At 57.7% G+C, this 19482-nt stretch overlaps 2 protein-coding genes across 2 annotated transcripts; one reads left to right on the top strand and one right to left on the bottom strand.

The window, feature by feature from the left end:
* The first annotated feature begins 630 nt into the window (after positions 1 to 630).
* Positions 631 to 5606, top strand: CTSF (cathepsin F). The gene is made up of 14 exons (XM_054570839.1): positions 631 to 886; positions 1094 to 1192; positions 1488 to 1572; positions 1662 to 1717; positions 1846 to 1921; positions 2490 to 2603; positions 2728 to 2873; positions 2962 to 3058; positions 3138 to 3218; positions 4039 to 4158; positions 4239 to 4303; positions 4402 to 4492; positions 4899 to 4957; positions 5041 to 5606. The coding sequence occupies exons 1-14, from the start codon at positions 677 to 679 to the stop codon at positions 5113 to 5115; spliced, it is 1374 nt and encodes a 457-aa protein (XP_054426814.1). The 5' UTR covers positions 631 to 676; the 3' UTR covers positions 5116 to 5606.
* A 121-nt stretch (positions 5607 to 5727) lies between these two features.
* On the bottom strand, positions 5728 to 19347 carry ACTN3 (actinin alpha 3). The gene is made up of 21 exons (XM_054570842.1): positions 19150 to 19347; positions 15153 to 15267; positions 14859 to 14978; positions 14200 to 14286; positions 14027 to 14114; positions 13485 to 13563; positions 13317 to 13398; positions 12506 to 12591; positions 11742 to 11834; positions 11017 to 11247; positions 10745 to 10892; positions 9568 to 9718; positions 8931 to 9039; positions 8693 to 8833; positions 8244 to 8426; positions 7726 to 7860; positions 7470 to 7649; positions 6898 to 7044; positions 6747 to 6812; positions 6091 to 6249; positions 5728 to 6018 (listed from the first exon to the last, which is right to left on the bottom strand). The coding sequence occupies exons 1-21, from the start codon at positions 19288 to 19290 to the stop codon at positions 5860 to 5862; spliced, it is 2700 nt and encodes an 899-aa protein (XP_054426817.1). The 5' UTR covers positions 19291 to 19347; the 3' UTR covers positions 5728 to 5859.
* Positions 19348 to 19482: the final 135 nt, after the last annotated feature.

The following is a 19482-nucleotide window of genomic DNA, read 5'->3' on the forward strand; positions in this document are numbered from 1 at the left end:
AGTAAGAATGACCCCTTGTCCTATCTAACACCTCCTCTTGCTAGGCCCTGAGAATCGAATGCTTGCATGGTTGCTTTCGACCCTCACAACAGCCTGAGGAGCTGCCAGTCCAGGGAATATTACCTGCCATTTTGCTGATGAGAAGAGGGGCCTCAAGGAGGAATCAAGCTGTGACCAGGCTCTAAGGCCAACTCCCAGGGTTCAAGCCCAGCTCCATCACTTATCCAATGTTTGGGAAACCTCCTAATCTCTCTAAGCCTCTATGTCCTTAATTATTAAGTTGGGATCACATCAATTTCACAGGACTGCTATGATTATATGTTAACATACAATAAGCATGCAATAAATGTTAGTTATTATTTTTATTCTCAGGCCAGCTCCAAAGACATAAGAGAAATATTCCCAGGATGGGGTTCAAGCCAGGTGCTTGCAGGCGCTGCCTGGGTAATGGACGAATTAGTTCCAGCCACACTGGAGCCCACCCGCCTGAGCAGCGAGAGCGCCCCACGTGCCTGGCGTAAACAAGAAAGCGCGCAGGCGCGCCTGGTGGAGGCCCATTGGCGGGCGGCGCCCCGGGAGCTGGGGAGGGACCCAGGATCTTCTGCCTACGAGGTGCTCCGCCCCGTCGGTTGATCCGAGCAGTCCTTGCGTCCCGGACGCCCGCTTCACTCTTGCCATGGCTTCCTGGCTGACTCTGGTGTCATTGCTGGTGCTGCTTCCGGGCGCTGCCTCCGCACCGCCCCGCGGAGCTGCCGGCGCTCAGGCCTGGGAGCCCGCATCCCCCGAGCTGCTACGGCCCGCTCGCTTCGCCCTGGAGACATACAACCGCGGCCGGGTCGCGGAGATGCGGGCCGTGTTGGGAGCAGTGAGCGGTCGTGTCCGTCAAGTGAGAAGGCAGCGGGGCGGAGGCGCGGGGCTCTAGTCTGAGGGATTGGAACCTTGGCCTAGACTTAAGAGTGGGGGCACTGGATGGCTGGGACACCTCTGGTGATTGGGAAGGGGGAGGCGCGGTGGAGCTGTGGGACCGATGAAGGACGGGTTAAGGAGGGACTAGCCATGCCCGCCTCACCGCCCCACCCGTCCCTCCAACCAGGCGGGCCGGGGGTCGCTGTACTCCCTGAAGGCGACGCTGCTGGAGCCGCCCTGCAACGATCCCGTGATGTGTCAGCTCCCTGTCTCTGAAAAAACCCTGGTGAGTGAGGATGGGGCTTCCTCAATTCCCTGCCCGCTGCCCCCACCCCCACGACTGAGTCTGACAGCAGTTGGGAATATGAGTCAAGCCAAAAGGAAGCGATCAGAGGCAACAGCTACCCAGCTCACTTCCCTGGCCGTGGGGGCCAGTCACCATGTTATAAAAAGGAAGGTGTCCGGGTGCTGGCCGCGCCTCCCCACTGTGGGGGTCATGGCCTGGAGGGTGATCCTCATCTGAGGAGGCTCCAGCGCCACCTAGCCATGGACCCCAGACTGGTTTCCTCCACTCCCTCCAGCTCTGCACCTTTGAAGTCCTGGACGAGCTAGGAAAACACACGCTGCTGAGGCGGGACTGTGGCCCTGTGGCCACCAAGATTGCAGGTGCTGGGATAGCCCAAGGGGGCTGGGATGGCCCGAATCAGACTTCATTTAGGGTTCAGCCTCGATTCCTTTGTTCCAACCCTATCCAGATGACAAAAACGGGACTTTTGGTTCATTCTTTCCACTGTTGAACCCCCTGCCCCAGGTGAGGAGCCCTTCTCTCCCTGAGGAGCTGGCTGCTGCCTTATTTCCCTTCTCCTCCCCTCACCCTGGCCTGGGGCTCCCTGGTCAGTCTGAGAAGAACTTTCTGTAAAGACCCCTTTGCCTTTCCAGAACTTTTATATGAAAATGGTTTCGCTCTTCAAGGACTTTATCACCACCTATAACCGGACATATGAGACAGAGGAGGGTGAGGACCCAGCCTGGGCTGTAACTGTCCAGTCAGATCAGACCTTCCCCCAACTTGGCACCTTTGTGTTGGGAGGGGAAAGACAGAAGAGGTAGTGCACCCTTTCAAGGCCCCTTAAGCCCCCAAGCTCTTGCCCAGCCTCCGAGGGCTGGGCAGCCACCATAAGGACCTGGCCCCTTCTCCCATCTGATTTTCCTGGTCAGAAGCCGTGGTTCTCCATCATTCTGGGTAGAGTGGGAGGGGGCAAAGGCCAGATGTTGCCTGCTCGAGGCCCCCCGGCACGCTGGCCTTTTCCCGTGACTGCCCACCTGGGCTTGCTCTTTGGAGCCCGTTCAGGGTTTTCCTTCATACCTGGGAAGTCATCATCCCAGTTTGGCCCCCAAAGTTCATCACACCTGCCACTCTTACCACTTGTAGGTCTGCCCCCCCCCCCCCCCCTACCCATCTTGAGCTCACGGAGCCACCCTGGTCCCCAGGGAAACCTCTGCCTGTTATCCCCGAGCACCCCCGCCCCCTTTACAATCTGCATGGGGCCTGAGCCCCTCCTCTCCTGCTCCTTGGTCCTCAGAAGCCCAGCGGCGCATGTCCATCTTTATCAATAACATGGTACAAGCTCAGAGGATCCAGGCCCTGGACCGTGGCACAGCCCAGTATGGAGTCACCAAGTTCAGTGATCTCACAGGTAGGGGTGCTGGCCAGAGCGCTCCTGGAACCTGGAAGAGACAGGGCCTGTTCCCAAGGCCCTAATCAAGGCTCACTTAGAAAACCACCCCCCTGTCTTGTCGCCTGCCCATCTTTGCCTGCAGAGGAGGAGTTCCGCACCATCTACCTGAATCCCCTCCTGAAGGAGGGGCTTGGCAAGGAGATGCACCCAGCCAAGCCCGTGGACGACCCTGCCCCACCAGAGTGGGACTGGAGGAATAAGGGGGCTGTCACCGAAGTCAAGAACCAGGTTGGACCCCTCAAAAGTGAGGGCAGGATGTGGGGACCGCCCTGGGGTCGGGAAGGGACCCAGCCCTGACTCTCCCTGTCTCTTGTAGGGCATGTGTGGCTCCTGCTGGGCCTTCTCAGTTACAGGCAACGTGGAGGGCCAGTGGTTCCTGAAGCAGGGGGACCTGCTCTCCCTCTCTGAGCAGGGTGAGCGTCCCGCTCTGTCCCCCTGTCTCCAGCCCAATCCCTCCTGAGGGCTCCTTGGAACCGGCCTTCTTTCTCCTAGAGCTCGTGGACTGTGACACACTGGACAAGGCCTGCATGGGCGGCCTGCCCTCCAACGCCTACTCAGCCATAAAGACTCTGGGTATGCATTGCCGGGGTGAGCAGGGTCAGTGGGAGCCACTGCTCCCTCCACAAGAAGTCACTTTGTGAGGGGGACATGAGCGTGGGAGTCACGTGGGCTGGGCTGACGTCTTCGTGCTGACCCTTCTGGTTGAAGTCCTTGGGCAGGGCAGCTCTTTCAGAGCCTCCGCTGCTTCACCCGTGAAATGAGACGCATGCCTACCCGCTAGAATTGCCTTGAGTATCAAGTGAGGAAACGTGTTAACTTCCTGGCACAGAACAGGGTCTTGGTATTTTTGCTGCGTGGAGGTCTGTATTTCTAGATGCTGCTAAACCAGCTAGCAACACACCTCACCCTCGAGGGGAGGTGTTGACTTTCATTGGCAATTCAGCTACGCAGCGGGCTGCAGTGGTAGAAGGACGAAGGGCTGAGGGACGGAGGTGGCTGTATGGAGACTGGTCTGGGAGCCTGGCGGGGACGTGCTAGATTGGGAGCCACCCCTGCCTGGCCAGAGTCAGGGCTGGGTCCTGTCAGAGCAGGACAAGCAAGCCGAGGTCAAGAGTCCTAGGAAAGCAGGGTCAAGAGAGGAGTCAGAATATGGGAGCTGAGGTCCATCTCCGCCACATTGCTCACTGGTGACTCCCTCGACCCCCGAGCCTCAGTTGTGTCATCTCTGGAATGCGGCTCCTCCGCAGAGGGGAAGGGCTGTGGCCTGGGGTGGGTGAGGAACGTGAGGCCTCGTGGGTAAGGGGCTGAGCGCGGCCTCTGGCTGGGAGACGAGTGTATGGTAAGCCGAGTCCCCCTTTTCTCCACGCCCCCATGTACCCGCGATGTTCCACAGGAGGGCTGGAAACAGAGGATGATTACAGTTACCACGGCCACTTGCAGACCTGCAGCTTCTCTGCGGAGAAGGTCAAGGTTTACATCAATGACTCAGTGGAGCTAAGCAAGGATGAGCAGAGTGAGTGAGGGGTGGGGGCAAGGACAGGTCACGTGGGACTGAGGCCTGGGTGCCCCTGACGCTGGCCTCCCCTGTCTCAGAGCTGGCGGCCTGGCTGGCCAACAAGGGCCCCGTCTCCATTGCCATCAACGCCTTTGGCATGCAGGTAAGGCCCCGGCCCCGCTGTCCCTGCCCTGTTTCTTGCTGACTCCACCCTGGCTTCTCCTTGGAGTTGGCCCCCTACTGCATATTCTCCCTCCCCAGTTCTACCGCCGTGGGATCTCCCGTCCACTGAGGCTTCTCTGCAGCCCTTGGTTCATTGACCATGCTGTGCTGCTCGTGGGCTATGGCAACCGTGAGTCTGGCTGACCCCCTCTCTGCCCATCCGCCCCCGGTCACAGGTGGAGGTCGAACCACAGCATCTCAGGACCTCTAGGGGGGAAATCTAGGGAAAGCCTAGGGACCCTGTCCTAGCCCTGCCCCCCACTCTGGGCCTGGCGGGATCACCCATCCCCCTGTGGATGGGAGAGCTGAGGCGGTGGGAGGTTGAACTGCACGGCCGCTAACGTGCTAGAGGGGTGTGGGCCTGTGCCCTTCCTGAACCGCAGAGCCCTACCTGGTCTCCAGGAGGGTGGTAGGTGCGCCTGTCCTTTTTTCTGCTGTCTTTCTAGTACTTGTCACACAGTAGGCCCACAGCAGATATTTGGAAGCGTGCTGAGTGCTTGGGGTCCCGACTCTCTGTACTCCCCACTGCTTCCCAGGCTCTGATGTTCCCTTCTGGGCCATCAAGAACAGCTGGGGCACTGACTGGGGTGAGGAGGTGAGTCTTGCCCGCTTGGCCCCTGGCCCTCCAGCCCTGACCCTGCCCTAGGGCCCTCCCAACGCCCCTCCCTTCTCTCCCAGGGTTACTACTACTTGCATCGTGGGTCCGGGGCCTGTGGTGTCAACGTCATGGCCAGCTCGGCAGTGGTGAACTGAGGAGCATCAGCTCAGGACCTGCTGCTGACCAGGATAGCCCCTCCCCCAGACTGAGCTGCATGTCTGGGCCCCTCTCCAGGAGACACAGCTGGCTGAGGGATGGGTGCCGGGTACCTCAAGGTGGGCAAAGGGCACAGGGCTAGGGGTGTAGCCCCTCCCCCCGACTCCCACTCTGAGGTTCCTCAGCTGCACCGTTGTTGAGTTGCAGTAGCTGGGAAAGTCTTGGGGTGAAGGATGACGTCTTGGTAGCTGAAGCTGGCGTGGGACCCTGGGCTCAGGGAAGGACAGGTGGGAAGCAGATGTGGTGGTGTTCAATCCAGCATGTCCTCTCAGCAGGCTCTGGCTTCCTGCCCGGGCCTTCTTCTGTCCGCTGCTATAAATTCTGGTCCCCCTGGATTTGGGGACAGTGTTCCCTTCCACGTCTAGACAGACTGCTGTAACTACCCTCTAAGAGCAATAAAGAGGTGACCTGAGCTCCAGTGTGGTGTGGATGCCCAGCCCCTGAGGGCAAGTAGGGGTGGCGGGAACTCCTGGAGGGTGAAGTTCAGGAGGCTGGCCCTTCCCAGGAACCTGAGGGCTCAGCTTCTGCTTCAGGAACCCAAAGGACACAGAGAGAGAACCACGGTGGATCTTTATTCAGAAACAGTTGGCTGGTCGTAATCGAGGGTCTGTGCTCTGAGGGATGGACAGAATCAGAGGGAGCACCCTCTCTCTGACTTGCACGGAGAACCTCAGGGGTCGAGGTCAGAGGTCACTCTCCCCATAGAGGGCGCTGGAGAAGGCAATGTAGTCCAGGGCTCCGGCTGGAGCCCCAGACCCCTTGTAGGGCGTCATCCGGCGGATGCAGTACTCCGCCTGCTCAGCCGGGAGCTCCCGCCGCAGCTCCTCAGGGGTGATGTAGTTCTGGGGGAGAAGAGGTGTTGAGGGCCCATTCCCTGCCCCAGCCCGCCAGCCCTCTCCAGGCCAGGGACTCACCTTGTCTCCTGCCAGGATTTTGAAGGAGGCCACAACTTGCTCAGCTGTATCAGTCTCAGCGGTCTCTCGGGTCATGAAGTCAATGAAGGCCTGGAAGGTCACGACCCCAGCTGCGTTGGGGTCCACCATGGTCATGATGCGAGCAAACTCCACTTCCCCCTGCAGGGATCAGAGGCCGGGCATCATGCCCATGGACGCCAAAGCCCCCCGGGGACTGTCCAGCCTTGGCTTGACAATCCCAGTGGCAGGATGCTCCCTTTCTCCACAGACTGCAGCCTTGTCAGCTCTGGCTTTAGGGAGTCTTCCCTCTAGGCTAAAGTCTGCGTCCTGCCCGTGGCAATGCCCCTTGGTGTCCATTGGGCCTGATGTTTCTTCTGCGGCTTTCTGTAGCGCTGTTTCTCTTGAGTAAAAATGTTGCAGGCCCAGGCTTTTGAGTCACACTGAACTAGCTCCAAATTTCCAGCTGTGTGTCTATGAAAAAGTTAATCTACCTCTGAGTCTTCAATAGCCCCTCTCTGAAATGGGATAATTCTGCCCAGCCCCAATGAGTATGGTGAGGAGATCACGGATGTTAAGGTGGGAGACACACAGTAGGTGGTGCATGTGTAGGAGAGGGCACTGATGGGACCCCTGGGACAGGGGTGGGGGACACTCACCAGGTCGTAGCCCATGGAGATGAGGCAAGCCCGGAAGTCGTCAGGCTCCATCATCCCGTTCCGCTTCTGGAGTGGGTGAGTGGGTGTTAAGTTTGGTCCTCAAATCCCACCAGCCCCCAGTCTACCACCACAAGGCTGGGTCCCTGCTGACCCGGTCAAAGTGGTTGAAGGATGCCCGGAACTCGTTGAGCTGCTCCTGGCTCAGGCCCTTGGCATCTCGAGTCAGTACCTGGTTCTCCACCTCGTTGATGGTGCGGGCAATGGAGGTGAGCAGCTGCTCCCAGCCCACACGGATGTGCTGGGAGAGCAGGAGACAGCCCAAGTCAGTGGGCAGCCAGTGCCTGGCCATGCGCTCTGGCTCCGCCCCCAATCCACTGTGAGACACTGGGCAAGTCCTCTCCTCTCTGGGGAATCTGCACCCCTCTGGAGGTTCCATGGAGTGACCTCTAGTGGCCCTTCCTGCTTTAAAAGTTTCATGATTTATTATGTATCAAGTATTGATCAACCAGCCATGGCCAGCCTGGTCTGGCTTTAGACTGCTGTGTAACTCTGGACAGGTCAGTTTTCACTTACTGGGTCTCAGTACCCCTACGGGTATATTGAGGGACTTGTCCAAGTTGAACTGGGGTCCCTCCTGGGCCAGACATGCTATGTCCAGCTGTGGCTGGCCCAGGTTCCCCCAGCCCACGCTGCCTCCCCTCTTCTTAGCAGGTCTGAGCCCACCTCCATTCCATAGACGGTGTGCTTATTGTCAAACACTAGGCCCTCCTGAAGCAGCTGGTGGTCACCCTCCAGCCGGTCAATGTTATTCTTGTAGTTGATGATATTCTGCTCCTGCTGCCGCAGTCCAGCCATCTGCTCCTCCAGAGAGCCGGCCATCCCGGCTGCCAGGCGCCCCACCTCCTGCAGGGAGACCCAGGCAGGATGAGCACTCCCAGCTCTTGGCGGCCCAGCCCCTGCCCCACCCTCCGAGCCTTACCTCCATCTTCCCCTGAATCCAGGGCCCAATGGCATTGGCCTGGGCTGCAAACTGTCGCCGGAGCCTTTCGTTCACCTGCTGTCGTGCCAGCTCCTCCTGCAGCATCTGGTCACGGCTGGGCACCAGCTTTCGGACCTGGGAAGCAGGGTGGTTGTGGCAGGGGCAGCTCCGGGGAAAACCAGTCCCTAGAAAAGCCCCTGCTGCTCTGAGCCAAGGTGTCAAGGCCCTGGGGCAGGCTCTTGGGCAAACCACTCAACAACTTCCTTTATAACTAACAAGGTGTTTTGTAAAGGATGTCCACACACCAGGTTTCATTCTACTTTGCATCAGGCCTGACAGGAAAATGCTGCTGCTATGGCCTCTTTCCAGGTGAGGCTGGCAGGCTGGGTGCCTTGGCCAACGCCACCAGGAGTCTGTGGCAGACCCCAGTTCCTTATCTTGAGACACCTGCAGTTTCAGGGTGGTTAAGGTTCTCAGGAGCTGGTGGGAGACAGGGAGTGGCCGCAGGCAGCACTGACCGTGTCCCACTTGGTGTTGATGTCCTGTGCGCTGAGGGTGATGTAGGGATTGGTGGAGCTCGGCCGCAGCCCATACGTTTGGCTGATCTTCTGGATCTCACCCTGGATGCCCAGGATGGCGCCCCGCTCTCGGTCAGCCTCAGGCAACGTTGCCTTGAACTGCTCATGTGCTGTCAGCAGACTCTGCGGGCAACAGGCAGGCAGGATCAGTCAGCACCCCCAGCTTCCTGCAGGTGACAGGGCAGCAGCCTGCCCCAGGCCATCCAGTTGGCCCAGGCAGGGTTGGCTCAAGAGTCCAGGCCTCCTGTTTCCTAGCTCAGCGCTAGGGAACTGGGGTTTTCCTTCTGTCCCCATTCCCCAAGGGCCTAGAGGAACGGTGACAGGATTTTAGGCCCGCTTCCCTGTCATCTCATACAGCCCCAGCCCCCCCCTAGAACGCCCACACCCACCTGAGTTTCGTCCACCGAGTGCACCAGCCACACATCCTGCAGGTCCTCCACCGCACCATCCAGCCAGTTGTTGAAGGGTGCTGCCCGCCGTGCAAACTCCAGCTGCAGCTGGTCGATGGTCTCCAGGAGCTTTTCCATCCTCTAAGGGCCGCGGAGATGGCGACGGGTCAGCAGTCTGCCCAGCAGGCTCATCACCTGTCTCCAGTGTCCAGACCCCTGCTCCCTGACCCCACTTCACCTCAAGGGCGTCCCGCCTCTTCTGGGTCAGCGTGCCCAGGTTGTCCCACTGGTCGCAGATGGCCTGGCAGCGGCTATTCACTGAGGCGGCGTCATGGTAGTCCAGCTCACTGGGGACGGGAAGAGGGGGGTGACTGTGGGGCCAGACCGCGGCCCAGATTTCCTCCAGACCCACGCCCCATGGCAGGTGGGGTCAAACAGGACTTTCCTGAAGGGGGTGTTCCCAGCGTGGTCTTGGGGGAATAGGGGTGCCCACTGGTCTCAGATCAAGTCCCTCAAGGAGCCTGCGTGGAGGGGTATCGCCTGGATTTTCGGAGCGGGGTTATGCGAGAAAGGGCGAGTGTATTTGAGCAGGGGTGAGGCGGTAGCGGACCCAGCCCCGGAGCTGAAGGAGGCAGGCCATGGGAGTGGGGCGGGCGAGCGCCGGTGGGCGAGAGTGTGGGCAGCAGAGCGGGGTCCGGAGATGGGGCTGGGAGGAGGAACGGAGCAAGTGGCGACGGGGATGGAAGAGGTACCAAGGCTGGGTGGCGAACGCCTTGAAAGCAATGAGGGTGAGGGCGGGGTCCCGAGCCGAGGGGCGGGGCCACGCAGGGAGGGGCGTTGTCCCCGGGGGCGGGCCCGGCCCCGGCCACGCCTACTTGAGCTCTTGGGCCAGCGCGGCGATGTGCTCCACGCGGTCCTGGTGTGCCGCCAAGTCGCTCTCAAAGGCCTCGTGGCGCCGCAATAACGCCCGCACCTCCTGTAGCGACGCCGACTCATAGTCGCGCTGGTTCAGCATCTCCTCCTTCCCTGCTCGGACAGAGAATCAGGGGCTCTAATAGGGCTGCGTGACCGTGGAGATCTTTCATTTCTGAAATGCAAGTCACACCTCCTAGCGGTTTGCTTCGAGATTCTGGCCTGATAAAGTTAAATGAAACTCCTGTTCAGGGACGCGGCCCGTGGCCCGTAAATGTCGTCTGCATCCCCTGCCCCTGCATGATGCAGAGTGGCCCTTGGTACTGTTATGGTATTATTTGATCCAGAACTACCTCTTCACGACTCTGAGCCTGAGAAGCCCCTGACACAGCTTCGTCTGCTCACCAGTTTACCCAACGCCTCGCGAGGTGCCTGGCCCTTGGTAGAATGCATAATGAACCCAAAAGTGCTTCGAAAACAATTACCATAATTATGCAAATAAAAAACATAACTGCAGCAGCAACCATTTATTCAGTGCCTCTGCATTTTGCAGAAAAGGTAACTGAGGTTTAGAGGTTCAGAGATCTCAGGGTCACATTAATGGACTTATATTTATATAAGGAATTTTTATTATATCAAACCATCATTATTTATTATGGCCATAATCCATTGTTAGTGTTTGTTCATTATTTTTAGGTAGGAGTCATTCACTTGATAGGACTAAAATCCCTGACAGAATACAGAATGAATGTGTTCATACAGGTTAATATATTTGACTCATGACATATTTTGGCATCAATATACTTTGAGTATAAGGTAAGTGAGGTTACGGTTGGGGATTCTCCTTTGGACAGATGTTACATATATAAATAACATGCTAACTGATAAATATATTAGAGCAGACCTACAGAAGGCCAGAACCAGAAGGGAGTGCGGGGCCTGAGTGTATACTTAAGGAAACTGTCGCCCAAAGAGGGGCAGTGGCTTGGTTGCACAGCAGTCAGGGTGGGAGACAGGAAACAAGTCTCCAGCTTCCCGGCAGAACACCTACCCTGACCTGCACATTTTGCCAGGCATCCCGCTCCGCTCTCTACCCATTTCCACCCCAGGATAGAATGAAGCCCCATGAGGTGTACCTACCCCGGGTCCAGGCTTCATGTAGCGAGGCCTTCTGCTGGAACTTCTCTGCCAGGTGCTGGAGTCGCTGCAGGCGCCGGATCTCCGAGAGCAGCCAGTCCTCATAGCCCTTCTCCACTTGCTCCAGCCCCCGCCATGCATTGGCGATGTCCTGCAGGGCAGGCAGAGGTGCCCTCCATCACAGCTCACCCATTGGACAGAAGGGGACACAGAGCCCACAGTCACCCAGAGGATGAAGGCAGAGCCGGGGTCACCCCATCCCTGGCCCGGCTCACCGAGACCAGCTTGCCCTCGGAGGGCATGAAGGCGGGCCGGTGGCTTAGCCGCAGCTTGGTCTGCAGCGTGTTGAAGTTGATCTCCAGCTGGCACTTCTCCTGCACACGGGGGGGCTTGTGCAGGCGCCGGTAGTCCCGAAAGTCCTCCAGCTTGCGCTGCATGGCACTCATGCTGTGCTCGCTCACACGGTTCTCCAGCCACGGGACGGTGCGGCGGATCCATTCCAGCAGCTGTCAGGGCCAGGCCGGGGCAGAGCAGAGAGCTCCGAGCCTGCTCACTTCACCCACTCACTTCGCCCACCCCTCTACACCCACACCCAGGCTGTGGCCAAAAGGCCCAGTCTCAAGCAGAGCGGGGGGTCTGAAGGGCAGAACAGGGGGTCCCCACTAGTCAGGGAAAGAGTAGGGTGGTTAACTTCTAAGTCCAGGGACCAGTATAGGTTGGCACAGAGCAAAGACCATGAGGATGCGTAAATATGAGTGAATGGATAAGTGAATGAGGAAATGAGTGAAGAATGAGTGAGTGACCAGGAGCTTGGAAAGGCAGAAGGGGGCGGAAGATGGCTGAGGTGACGATGTCAAGGGGAGGCTGGGAGAGAGGAGGCTGGGGGAAAGGCAGTCTTGGCTAAGGCTGCTCTGAGGAGAGGGAGACTCTGCTGGCACAGAGCTGGGTCAGCCAGGCTGGGAGGGCGCAGGTCGGAGAGGGAAGGCCCTCTCGGGCTCACCTCGCTGGCCAGCTTCTCGTACTCCTCCATCAGCTTCTCGTTCTCCTGGTTCACGGCCAGCACCTTGCAGATCCTGTTGGCGGCAGTCTCCGCCTGTTGGGGGTTGGGGGCAGAGTGGCTGCCATAGAACAAGCTGCCATAGACACTCCTGACCCAGCTTCCCTCTGTAAAGCCTATGAACCCTGAACCCTAGGCCCCAGCAAATAGGAAAAGGGAGGAGGGCAGCACATTTTTTCTTTCTCTCTCTCTCTCTTTTTTTTTTTTTGCTCGAGTAAATGCCCATTGATTTTTAGAGAAAGGGGGAGAGGGGAAGGGAGGGAGAGAGAAAGGGAGAGAAACAACGATTGGTTACCTCTTGCATGCGCCCTGATTGGGGACCGAACCTGCAACCCAGGCATGTGCCCTTATCAAGAACTGAACTTGTGTCCTGGCTGGTGTGGCTCAGTGGACTGAGCGCCGGCCTGCAGACCGAAAGGTCACCGGTTTGGTTCCCAGTCGGGGCACAGCCTCCCAGGGGGGGGGGGGAAAAAAATTCCCCCCCCCCCCCCTCAAAAAAAAAACTCCCACACACTGAGCCACATGGGCCAGAGTGAGGCGAGCACATCTTTCAGGGTGGGGGTGGTGCTCCCAGGCCAGAGGCCTCTGCTTCCGAGTCCCCCAAGACCCGCGCATGTACTGGAATGGTTGCCTGCCCACCTGTGGGCCTGGCACCTCCAAATGTTGGGACGCCGCCAAGGTTGGGCTCCCAGGTCCACACTCCTCACCTGCTCAGCGCCGGCGAAGGCATGGTAGAAGCAGGAAACGTAGGTCATAATGGCCTTCTCATCAGGCTTTGGAGTGTTCACGATGTCTGGGGGAGGGCAGTGAGGTGTTTATTGGTCAAAGACAGGGGCAGGAAATGGGCTCATGTCCCCACCCAGGTAGAGACCTCTCTTGGAATGGGAGGGGCCAGTGACGTCTGGTCGTAGCCTCCAACTGCCAGCTACCCCAAACCGTCTTCCTCTTCCCAGAATCCTTCTCTGACCACCTCAGGGCCCAGCAGCCTCCTGCTCTGGAGGGCAAGGAAACCATGCGGGAACGGGTAGGTGAGCAGACACTGTGGCCCTCGTGAGGCACCAGTCCACACTGCCTGGTATCTCTAACCACCCCATATGTTCACATCCATCAATGCCCATGCATCCAGAGTACCAGGCACAGCGCGTGCTCAGAAAGTGTTTGCTTTCCAGTGACCAAAGCCTAGCTTGGGCACAGGGACAAAAGGCAGGACTTCCCCAGAGGAGCTCCCAGTCTTGAGGGACCAACATGCCCCTAAGTGACCCAGGTAACTGGGATATGAGGCAGAGGGTGGAGCCATTACATAGGGGGTGTGCAGAGGAGGCTGGTCCCACTGGGCAGAGAGGCGCACAGAGGCGGGCTACGGGGCTCTTGGAGAAGGCAGCCAGTGCCCCAAAGGGCTCTGCCCAGGGAGCCAGGAGAAGGGCAGCACCTTCTTGGAGGAGAGAACAGCAGGGGCAAAGGTGTGGCGGTCAGATTGTGAGCCGGAGGAGTCCTCCCCCAGGCTAGGCTCGCTCTCACCTTCTGCATCCAACATCTTAGGGATGTCCAGGTATTTCTCGGCCACCTCAAAGGCAGTGTTCAGGTTGCCGATGGGGTCGTCCTAGATGGGTATGAGGGGGCAGACGTGAAAGGTCAGCCGAGGGCAGAGGTTTTTGGGAGTTGGGGCGGGGGGTGTCGGAGGCCCACCTTGCGCAGTTTGGCGTAGTCGATGAGGTCAGGGCGGTGTCGGTGGATGAGAGCACAGAGGGCCAGGCCATCCTTCCAGCTGGACAGAAAGAAGGGAGCAGGTCAGGCCCAGGTTCGAGCTGAGGCCCTGTCCTATGCTCACCCCAGAGGCACCCCAGCAGGGCAGCCTCCTCTGTAAAATGGGGTCAAGTCCAAACTCCTTAGCTTGGCACTGGAGGCCCTCTGTTACCAGACTTGGACTGTCGCCTCCAAGCTCATCGTGATTCCTTCACGCACCCTAGGCTTCGGCCCCACCAATTGCTGGGTGTTTTTGGCCTCCAGTCCTTGCCCCCAAGTTCCCTCTGGCTGGAATGCCCTCCCGGGGAGCCCACTCCTCCAGGAAGTCTCCCTCACCCTCCTGGAGTCAGTTCTGCATTGACTGAATCCTCCTATTTTCAGACACTGTTCCAGGAACTTGGTTGTGACCTCTCCTCCCCTGTGGCTTGTGACAGGGGCCAGGGACTGGCAGAGGCCCACGCGCTCACGCTGACTGGCTGACAGACCTGGTGTGGAAGTTTTGCACGTTGACGTTGCGGTATGGCGCTGTCTTCCGCTGGCACCACAGGAGCAAGCCTTCCTTGGCCGAGGTCTCTGGGTGAGGATGGGGGCGTGTTAGCTGGGGAGGGGTCCAGGCCAGCCCTCTCACCTTCCTTGCTTCCCCTCATCCCCTGCTCACCCTCCACAGAGATGTCCTGGATGGCGAAGCGCAGGATGATGGTCCAGATCATGCCCAAGGTCATCTTCAGGTTCCCATCCACGATCTCTACAGGACGGGGACGAGACAGATCCCACCTGGTATTCAAGGCCTGTGCCGCCTGCCTCAGCCACCTCCCCCTGCTCTGCCCTCTGGCCCTGGTGCCACATCCCAGGGCTGGCATCTAGTTGGTACTCAGTTGTTTTACTTAAAAGTGATTTTTTAAATAAAGATTTTATTTATTTATTTTTAGAGAGAGGGGAAGGGAGGGAGAAAGAGCAGGAGAGAAACATCAGTATGAGAGAAAGAGCCTTTTATATGCCTCTCGACCAGGGATGGAACTTGCAACTCAGGCATGTGCCCTGACTAGGAATCAAACCAGTGACCTTCTGCTTTGCAGGATGACGGACAACCAACTGAACCACACTGGTCAGGGCTACTTAAAAGCACTTCTAACACTGGCTTAGTGCCAGGTCCTGTGCTGGCATTTTGGATACCTCTGTTCCTTCCAGTCCCTCCCATGAGACATGGATGGTTATCCCCATTGTTGAGATGAGGAAACCGAAGCTCACGGACGTGACTTTTTTATGTCAGGAACACCCCCCAGACCCAGCCTTGGCTCCCTCCTGCCACATCCTCACCTTCAGCCCCGATGGAAACCAGCTTGACCCCCTTGCTGGCAATGAAGTCCAGGGCCTTGTTGACATTGGCAATTTTGTGGAAGCGCATCTTGCCTTTGTCTGGCCTGGGTAACCTCTCTCCTGGGTGTAAAAGGAGAGTGTAAGGGTCAAAAGTCATGAGAGGAAGATGGAGACACTCTCCTCAAACTTCCCCCTCGACCACTAAGTCCTCTCCAGCCTCTGCTGCCATATTCCCCCAACTCTCTGGATTCCCCTGGGTCCTGGGGTCCCTGAACACGGATTTGCACCCGTCACCTGAAATGACCTCCAGGAGCAACATGAGTTTGAGGCCGTTGCGGAAATCCTCCTCGATGTTCTCGATCTGGGTGCCGGCCTTACGCAGGTGTGAGTTGCACCAGGCAGTGAAGGTCTGGGGGAAAGAACAGTGCTCAGACCCTCACGCTGGGGACAGTGCTCAGGCCCGCCAGCCAGGGTAGGCCTCCGAGCCCAGGGTCTTGGATTCAAGTCCTGGCTCGGCCACTGGCTTGCTGTGCGCCAGCCCCTCTCCCTCTCCGAGCTTTAGTTCTCCTGGAAGAGGAGAAAATGGGATCTGGGGCTCATGCAGGTCTCAGTTTGAACTTGGGGTACCTCACCAGCAGGGCTCCAGCTGCAACCAGCCTCAAGTACTGGAGGGGGATTTAGAGGATCGTAAAGCAGACACTCCAAAGTGTGGGGCCCTCTGAGACGCAAGGACCAACGCAGGGAGATACCGCCATTCTAGAATCTGAAACATTCTGGATCGAAGCGAACCTGGCTCTGAGGGTTTTGCCCGAGGGACTGTGCACCTGCATATTTTCCTCAGCCCCAGTGACCTCTCCAGGCTGTTGTGATTGGCCTCCAGGTAGACTACGAGTACGAAAGGGCTTGCAGGCCACGGCACACCAGCTGGGCACTCACGCCCAGCCTGACCTAGTTTCTGGAGGTCCTCCCTGCTCCCCAGAGTTAGCCTCAGCCTCAGTCTCTGTCTGGGGTGCAAAGGCTGGTACGTGGCTGTGTGTCTACTAGGGATGGGGTGACCTGGGGCTTGGTCCACAAATTTCAACCAAACTACCAAGGTTGCAGGCTCTGGATTCTCCTGGATCCATCAGCTCTAAAGTCCTCGGTCAAATCCAGTTTTGGGCTCCAACCCCAGCTGAGCTGCTCTCTGTGACCTTGGGCCAGCTCTTTGCCTTCTCTTAAGCTCAGTCTCCCCATGCGTACAGTTAACCCATCAGGCGCCATGATGTCTCAGGCCCTTCTTCCCCAACCTGGTAGGGTTCTCAAACTTAGAGCATCCCCCACCGCAAAGCAGATACTCCTTAAAGGTGGCCCTAGAAGTCATTTGGAATTTTTTCCCTCAGCCAATTTCCCTTCTTGGACCAGCTTTTCAGACGCCCTAGAAGCTGGAAAAGGATGATGCTTTTTAAATTCTTGAGGGGCTGTCATTGCTAAGGGAAAGGGGTGAGTTTCCCGTCACCGGAGGTGTGTAAGTGAGTGCTGAGCACTACTTGATGGGGCCTCAAACACAGGAAGGTCAGCTGATTCCCTGTAATTCCTGCCAATCCTAGAGTCTGGGATGCCCTGGAACTGAACAGGACAGGGGGAAAGGCAGGTCTGGGTGGGGCTTCCACGGCAAAGGAAGAGGCTTTTTCTTTCTTCTTCTTTTTTTTATGCTCACCTGATGACATTTTTTTTTTTTTCATTGCTTTTAGAGAGAGGGAGGCAGGCGGGGGAGAAAGAGAAACATTGATGTGAGGGAGAAACATTGATTTGTTGCCTCCTGTACACGCCCCAACCAGGGATCAAACCTGAAATCTCTAGGTATGTGCCTGACTGGGGACTTTCCAGTTTATGGGACGATGCTCCAACCAACTCAGCCACACCGGCGAGGGGAGAAGGGCATTTTTTCATTTGACAAACATGGTTCTTAATGAGATGTGGTCCCTGCCCTGAAGGAACTCACAGTCCATCAAAGAGTCCTGCAGGTCTGAGAAGAGCTGGGAGGGACCTGCATTGGGGATTCTAGGGGAGGAGTTCTCCCATTTAGGTGGGGAAGGCTACTGTTTGATCAGAGCTGCGATGGAAGAGCCAGAGTTATTCAGGCAGGAAGGGCAGGCAAGGGCATTCCCAGCAGGGGCAGCCACGCGGGCAAGTCCTTGCCAGTGAGACACAGTTGCTAGGTTTGCGGGGCCGCAGCTCCTGTGGGCACTGCTGGCATGAAGCTGGGGGTGTGGGGGTATAAGTGGTTGGTGAGAGTCAGGCCGGAGGGGCAGCAGGAGCCAGGTCATGCACGATCTTGGGTGCTAAGCCAGGGAGTTTGAACATGATCCTGAGAGCAACAGGGAGTCAGGGGAGCTTTCAGGCAGAGGACGTGGGCAGAACTGTTTTAAACAGCTCATTCTGGTTGCAGAGATGGAAGGCTTGGCAAAGCAGAAGGGAGAGAAGTGAGGAGGTGGCGACCGGGACCAGGGTAAGAGAGAGTCAGTGAGAGCAACGGGGCAGGACGAGATGGAGGTGATAGGACCATCATCCTTGCTGGCATATAAGCTGCCTGAGCTTGTCCCCTGCTGAATTCCTGGCACCTGAAACAGTGCCTGACACATAGTGGGATCTCCTTAAGGAATATTGAATAAATATTTTTGAATGTGGTTGAATCAGGTGGAAAGAGATGTTCCAAGACGCAGAGGGGTAACAGGGAGGAGGCAGGACCGAAGCTAAGCACAGAGATTTCACTACAGTGTAATAGACGACGTTGGAATGGAAAGGACGGACCAGAATGTCCAGCATCCCGGAGATTAATGTACAGAACAGCTACTCTCCGCAGCCATTGAATGAATCGATGAGGTGGGTGGCTATAAGGTGGGTTGAAAGGATATTTCTGGTATTTTGCTAAGTGACAAAGACAAGTTACAGACAGGTTGTGTCTTAGGAGGGGCGCATGAACCTGGATCAGGGAGGGGTCTGGGTGGGTGTGGTTGAGAACCAGAGTTGTTGCAAAGCTGATGACAGCTGGAGGCAGGGATGACGTGTCCGGGAGACTGCTGGACCAGAGGACCACAGCCCTGCTTGGAGACAGGTGCAAGAGGAGCCTGGGGGAGGCTTGTCACCCGGGGTACCCCAGCAGAGTCGGCTGAGCCTCCCGGGCCCCGGGGTCCTCTCCTATCACCTAACCCAGCAGAAGTGCTCTGATTCTAAACCCTGGAATTCTCAGATCCTGCAAATTCCACTGAACACGTCTGTCCCCTGCCCAGTTCTGGAGTCAAAACAGTTGGCAGATGCTGAGCAGGGTCCGTGACCTCATGGTGTCCTCCCTACTCCTGGCCTGCCACTCCCCAAAGTTTTCTCACTTCAGCCAGGATCATTTCTCTTTTGGGAACCCAGGTGTCCTGCCCCCTCCACTTGGGAAAGTCTGGGAGTGAAAATAGCTCAGCGAGAGGGGGCCCGAGCGCCCTACAAGGCTGGGCCCAGGAGCAGCTGCCCTTGTGCCCCTCTCTAGCTCCCCCAAGCCGCTGCCTCAGCACAAAGTGTCCGTCTGGCCAGAGAGTCAGGTTACTGTGTAAGGGGACACAGGGCTCCCTCCTCCCCAACCCTGTGGCCTTTTCAGCAGACTCAGAGTCGCTGGGGCAGGGAGGGGGTATCTTGGGAAAGCGCGGGGATGGGGCAAGCAAGGGGCAAAGACCCTCAGGTTGGAGGTTCCTGTTTTCTGCCAGTATATGATTTGGGTTCTATTTCTGCCCCTTTCTAGGCTTCAGTTTCCTCATTTGACAATTGGGATAGAGTGACCATGGATGCCATGCTGGAGAGAATCAGAAGAGACGGCGGAAGGGGATGGGATGGTTGCCCCCTCGCTGAGGGTTGCCCAAGTCTCTTTGCTAATTGTCTGGCTGCACGTCCTCAGGGTGGGGCCTGGGAATATTTAGCTAGAGAGGTGAAGGTGGGGTGTGGGGAGAAACAGATTATTCTTCTGGAAGCCCCTAAACTTGGATCTCCTGGGCTAAGCCCAATCTGTTTTCACCATCAGAATTGGGGCAATAGACCCAGGGAAATGGATGCTGGGGGGCAACCCAGAAACTCTCCTTGTCATCCTAAACCCTTCATGCGGACTCCCAGTCCTCTCTTCTTGCCCTGGGGGACAGCAGAGGGTTGAGGGGCAGAGTCTGAGCTAAGGAGTGGCACTCTGCTGGCTATGCCCCTGACCTGGCGAGATGACAACCACAAACCCATCGGCTTCTGAAGCCTCAGTTTTGCCGTCAGGAAATGGGCTAGTACTCACTTTCCGCTGCTGCTTCTCCCAGGCCGGGTCCAGCAGCAGGTCGCGGTCCCAGTCCTCCTCCTGTTCCATGTACTCGCCGCTGCCGGCCGCGAAAGGCCCCTCCCCGGCCCCCAGACCCTCGGGCTTCATAACCATCATCATCTCGCTAGGGTTTCTGGCTTCGCTCTGCTCCGCGCTCTCCAGAACACTTGGGCCGCGTTAAGTAGCTCCCGGCCCAGCCCCGGATCGGATTCGCGCTAAATATGGGGAGGAGGGAGGGGCCTGATGGGGGCGAGGGCGCTCGGGTCGGGACCGGGCAGAGGTTGCCCTGGGGCCAGGGGACTGCAGGACCTG

This window comes from Pteronotus mesoamericanus, unplaced genomic scaffold (genome assembly GCF_021234165.1).
Source record: "Pteronotus mesoamericanus isolate MK-2021 breed Mesoamerican mustached bat unplaced genomic scaffold, CSHL_Meso_final contig_214, whole genome shotgun sequence".
NCBI lineage: Eukaryota > Metazoa > Chordata > Mammalia > Chiroptera > Mormoopidae > Pteronotus > Pteronotus mesoamericanus.

Bases quoted from the DNA above. Each gene is read 5' to 3' on its own strand.
- CTSF (XM_054570839.1), top strand. From the start codon at position 677: ATGGCTTCCTGGCTGACTCTGGTGTCATTGCTGGTGCTGCTTCCGGGC. The intron at 3,059-3,137 runs GTGAGCGTCCCG...TCTTTCTCCTAG, and splicing joins GCTCTCCCTCTCTGAGCAGG to AGCTCGTGGACTGTGACACA. The intron at 4,304-4,401 runs GTAAGGCCCCGG...CTCCCTCCCCAG, and splicing joins TCAACGCCTTTGGCATGCAG to TTCTACCGCCGTGGGATCTC.
- ACTN3 (XM_054570842.1), bottom strand. From the start codon at position 19,290: ATGATGATGGTTATGAAGCCCGAGGGTCTGGGGGCCGGGGAGGGGCCT. The intron at 15,268-19,149 runs GTGAGTACTAGC...TCTTTCCCCCAG, and splicing joins GGGAGAAGCAGCAGCGGAAA to ACCTTCACTGCCTGGTGCAA. The intron at 11,248-11,741 runs GTGAGCCCGAGA...TGGCCCTGACAG, and splicing joins ACGAGAAGCTGGCCAGCGAG to CTGCTGGAATGGATCCGCCG.